The 3,939-nt window shown below is 42.4% G+C and overlaps 1 protein-coding gene across 1 annotated transcript in view; it reads left to right on the plus strand.

Moving 5' to 3' along the window:
• The window catches only part of LOC106517829 (glutaryl-CoA dehydrogenase, mitochondrial), a gene marked incomplete at its 3' end in the record, with an annotated part of 8,227 nt that extends 6,857 nt beyond the window's left edge, over positions 1 to 1,370 (plus strand). Inside the window, 3 exon segments of the mRNA XM_014008855.1 lie at positions 633 to 849; positions 1,056 to 1,159; positions 1,245 to 1,370. Of these exon segments, the coding sequence (XP_013864309.1) occupies positions 633 to 849; positions 1,056 to 1,159; positions 1,245 to 1,370 (447 nt within the window).
• Between the last annotated feature and the right edge of the window lie 2,569 nt (positions 1,371 to 3,939).

Genomic DNA, 3,939 nt, shown 5'->3' on the forward strand with positions numbered 1-3,939 from the left:
GCTAAATATTTATTATTAATGTTAATGATAGTAAGAAATAATACATATACTTTATTACTCGTAGTAATAATTTACTTTTAGTTACTGACTGACTTCAGGTTTAGATCATTGTTATTTATAAATTATATATTTTTCTGGTATAAATCTGCTGTTTTACATGATTGTTGGATGAAATTAACATAGTTATTGTAAAAATATTACAGATAGTTTGTGAAACAGATCCAGTTCAGCTGCTGTTTATATAGTTTCTATGATGACTGTGAGCCGTTGCCCTGTTTGGTCACCATTTTTTGCTCCTGCCTGCTGTCACACATGCTAACAGTGGACGGGATGGGCGGGGCTCAGTCTAATGTTAAGTCTGTGGCTGAAGAACTGTGAAAATGCTGAACATACTAAAAACTACCAGAGTCACATTTCATGATTTGGATTTATTGTACGTCCTGTTTTTGTTGAATTTTACAACTTTAATAGGACAAATAAAATATGCATTGACAACATGTTATTTCTATTTATTAATAAATTAGTTTAGTATCCTTCATTCAACAACAGCATATAAACCTTGTCTACAGAAAGACACTTACCATTTTTTTGTTTTGTCCCCCCCCCCCACACACATACACACACACACTCAGGATCACCAACTCTCCTGTGGCAGACATTGCAGTGGTCTGGGCTAAATGTGACGATGGGAAGGTTCGTGGCTTCATCTTGGAGCGTGACATGAAGGGCTTTTCCACACCTAAGATTGAAGGAAAGTTCTCTCTGAGAGCCTCGGCCACTGGGATGATCCTCATGGATGATGTAGAGGTTCCYGAGGACAACCTGCTGCCTAAAGCCTCCGGCCTGGGGGTGAGTAGAGTAACGGATATTATGGATTTTACTGTTTTATTAGATTCTTAACATTTGTACATTTGTTTGGTTGAGTCATGATGAATAAATTAAACTAATTCARTATAGTAGCTTTGATATGTTTTCATAGGATAAAATAAACTGCGCTATAGCCTTTAAACATTGATTTTTTTTCCCCCTAAAAATGTCTGTTTTCTTGCCTCCAGGGTCCATTTGGTTGCTTGAACAATGCTCGGTATGGTATTGCATGGGGTGCCCTGGGTGCTGCAGAGTTCTGTTTCCACACGGCTCGTCAGTACACGCTCGACAGGTCAGGTCGTGTCCCTTTTTTCTGCAGCATAATATGTAATTACGAAATGGATAAAATAGCGTTTATTTTATATTCGTTAAACCAGAATTCAGTTTGGGGTGCCTCTGGCCAGGAATCAGCTGATGCAGAAGAAAATGGCTGACATGTTGACAGAGATCACAATCGGCCTGCAGTCCTGTCTGCAGCTGGGCAGACTGATAGATGAGAAAAGGTAAGGCTCACTTCTCCCTTTTAGTTTATTACATGGGCACAGCCACTGCTTTTTAAAGGGTCTGTCTTTCAATCGCAAGGACTTTGAGTTTCTCCTTTCAGGATGGTTAGTGAAGATAATTGCCTCTTTATTCTGTTACAGTTGTGTGATTAGGATCACACATGAAAAAGTGAGTAGAGAATCTTGTAGGGATGGGCGATAAAATGATAAGGGTATATCCAGCGATAGGAACATGATCAATAGACCCAGGGCACCTGTTCTCCTGTGTTTGTGTATGTTCTGGCTTCTTGTGAGTGGGTGTTCTGAACTGTAATTTCATTGTGCTCTGTACAATGACAGTAAAGGTTTACTCAATTCAATTTAAYATCAATAGAAAATATGTTGGATAGAATTTGCATAGGGCAATAAAAATTTTGGGCAGACTGGGACCAGAAATTGTGACAGCAATCAATAATAGCTACTGCAGCTGTAAAATCACTACCCACCTCCTCTACCCCAGCCGGCGTAATTTATTCTGTGTGTGTGTTTCTCTGGCTTCATAAAATAACTGTGGTCACCACCTCGCTGCACAAGAAGTTTATGAAACTTACGAATGAATGAAGCGTGAGTGATCAGACAGACAGGAGCTGGAAGCACTAAGCTCCGCCCACTTCAGTCACCTGGTGCCCACCTGGTGATCACCAGCTGGTTTAACCGAGGCTGAAGATGCAGAAGACCAAACTACAGGAGCTGTCCATCTGAGGGACGTGTAGTCTAAAAGACATTTAACCATGAAATGTTCAGTTTGTGATGTTTATATGACATACTGTACACCCAGCCCCTTGGCCACTTAGGTAGTTTACAAAATTTATGCAGAGTAAAAGAATAAAATAAAAACTCGGTGGACTGATTTGGCATGATGTCCTGAGACGTTGCAGCTGATAGGAGTCATAAAACAGAACAGGGGGACGTTAGATGCCTGGACGCCCCTCTAGATAAATGTGTTAAATGAGTGAAGGAAAATATGAGCACCAAGCAACAACCCTAGGTTCTCCCCTGAACCAGAACAAAAAGTTTATGTGCAACCCTGGCTATAGTTACTGTAGGCCAACAGCTCAGGGGCCGAACATCCAGCAATTAAAAGCATTATGTAAATAAACCAAGTATTACAAAGATCTGTTACATTTTGAAATGGTTTATTTTGCTGTATTTAATCATAAATACAACATACAGAACCCTATAAAAGTAGGGATRATTAAACAGTATCAAAATTAACACATTATGCCTCCTGTTTGACACAAATATTATTTTGACATCTTGTCCAATTTTTAAACCAATTTTATTTTTACTTTCATAATTTTATATTCAACTGCTTGTAATTTTAACTGTCTTGAGTATTCATAGAATTGGTTTTTACCAGACTGTAGCCACGATTCTGAYGTTTCTGTAGATACCAAACATGTCTATGTTTAACTAAAAGACCTTAGAGTAATTAAAGTAGAAAACCGGGGGTTTGGGCTGAAGAGATGAATGAACCAATTGGCGGGCCGAACTTTGAATAGCCCTGGCATACAACCTCAAATTTGACTGGTTTGTTTCTATTTGCAGTAGGAAAAAGCTTGTTTTAAATCATTTAAAATATATAAAACTCTGAAAGTACACTTAGCAGAAAAAGTAAGGAAATTAGTGTTTGGTAGATTATTTCTTTGTTGTAACAATGCTTCTTGGTAATAAACCTTATATCATTGGAAAGCCTGTTAATTCTCCTTTTAAAAGGAGCCACATTTGTAAGGAACATGCATTTGTGGGATGAGCAGTAGAGCTGAGTATGGGGGTTGTGCACTGTGGTGCCTGATGCATTCAGACAAACAAATTGGAGTTAGGTCATTTATGACTTCAGTGTGAACATCGCCTTAGTGTCTGTAGGCCTCTGCCTCTTTTTCTTTCCCTTTTTAATTGCTCTATAGAACAACACGCACCAACAGTACATCTGGGGGTGGGGGTGTGAGTGTCAGGGTCTTTAATCCCATCCCGTTCCCCGACTGCCATTTGGTGGGGGGGTCCTGAAGAAGGGCGGGCCTCTGGGTGCRGTCCTGGGCTGTGGTTGGGCTCAGGGCTTGGACAGTTGCCGGGGGCGGGGCTGGCTCTCCATCCTCCCTGGTGCTGCTTGGCCTCCTGAGGTGTGGCTCTTGGTTCCTGTGGGTGGTCCCCTGGCTGGGGTGGCTGCCGGGTTCCAGCGGGGTGGACGACTGGGGGGGGTGCACTTGGTCATTGGCAGTGTGGTGGGGTGGTCATGGGTGAGGCTTCTGTGCGGCGGGGGCTGGCCGGGCGTCCTGGTGCGGCCGGGGCCGGGCCTTGGCTATCTGCTCCTCTCCACCTCAGAATGATTGGGTCTACCTCCTGGGTTCGGGTGTGTGCTGCCTCCAATAGGGGGTGGGTACATGTCCTGGACCTGGGGGGTATAGAGTGTGTATCGGGGGTATGAGTAGAATGTGGTGTCCTTGTACAGTATGTCTTTGATTGAGTGGGGGTGAGGATGAGGGTGGGATGGTGCGATTGTGTATGTTTGGGTATTTGTCAGGTTGCGGTC

Source organism: Austrofundulus limnaeus, unplaced genomic scaffold, assembly GCF_001266775.1.
Source record: "Austrofundulus limnaeus strain Quisiro unplaced genomic scaffold, Austrofundulus_limnaeus-1.0 Scaffold53, whole genome shotgun sequence".
Classification (NCBI taxonomy): Eukaryota; Metazoa; Chordata; class Actinopteri; order Cyprinodontiformes; family Rivulidae; genus Austrofundulus; species Austrofundulus limnaeus.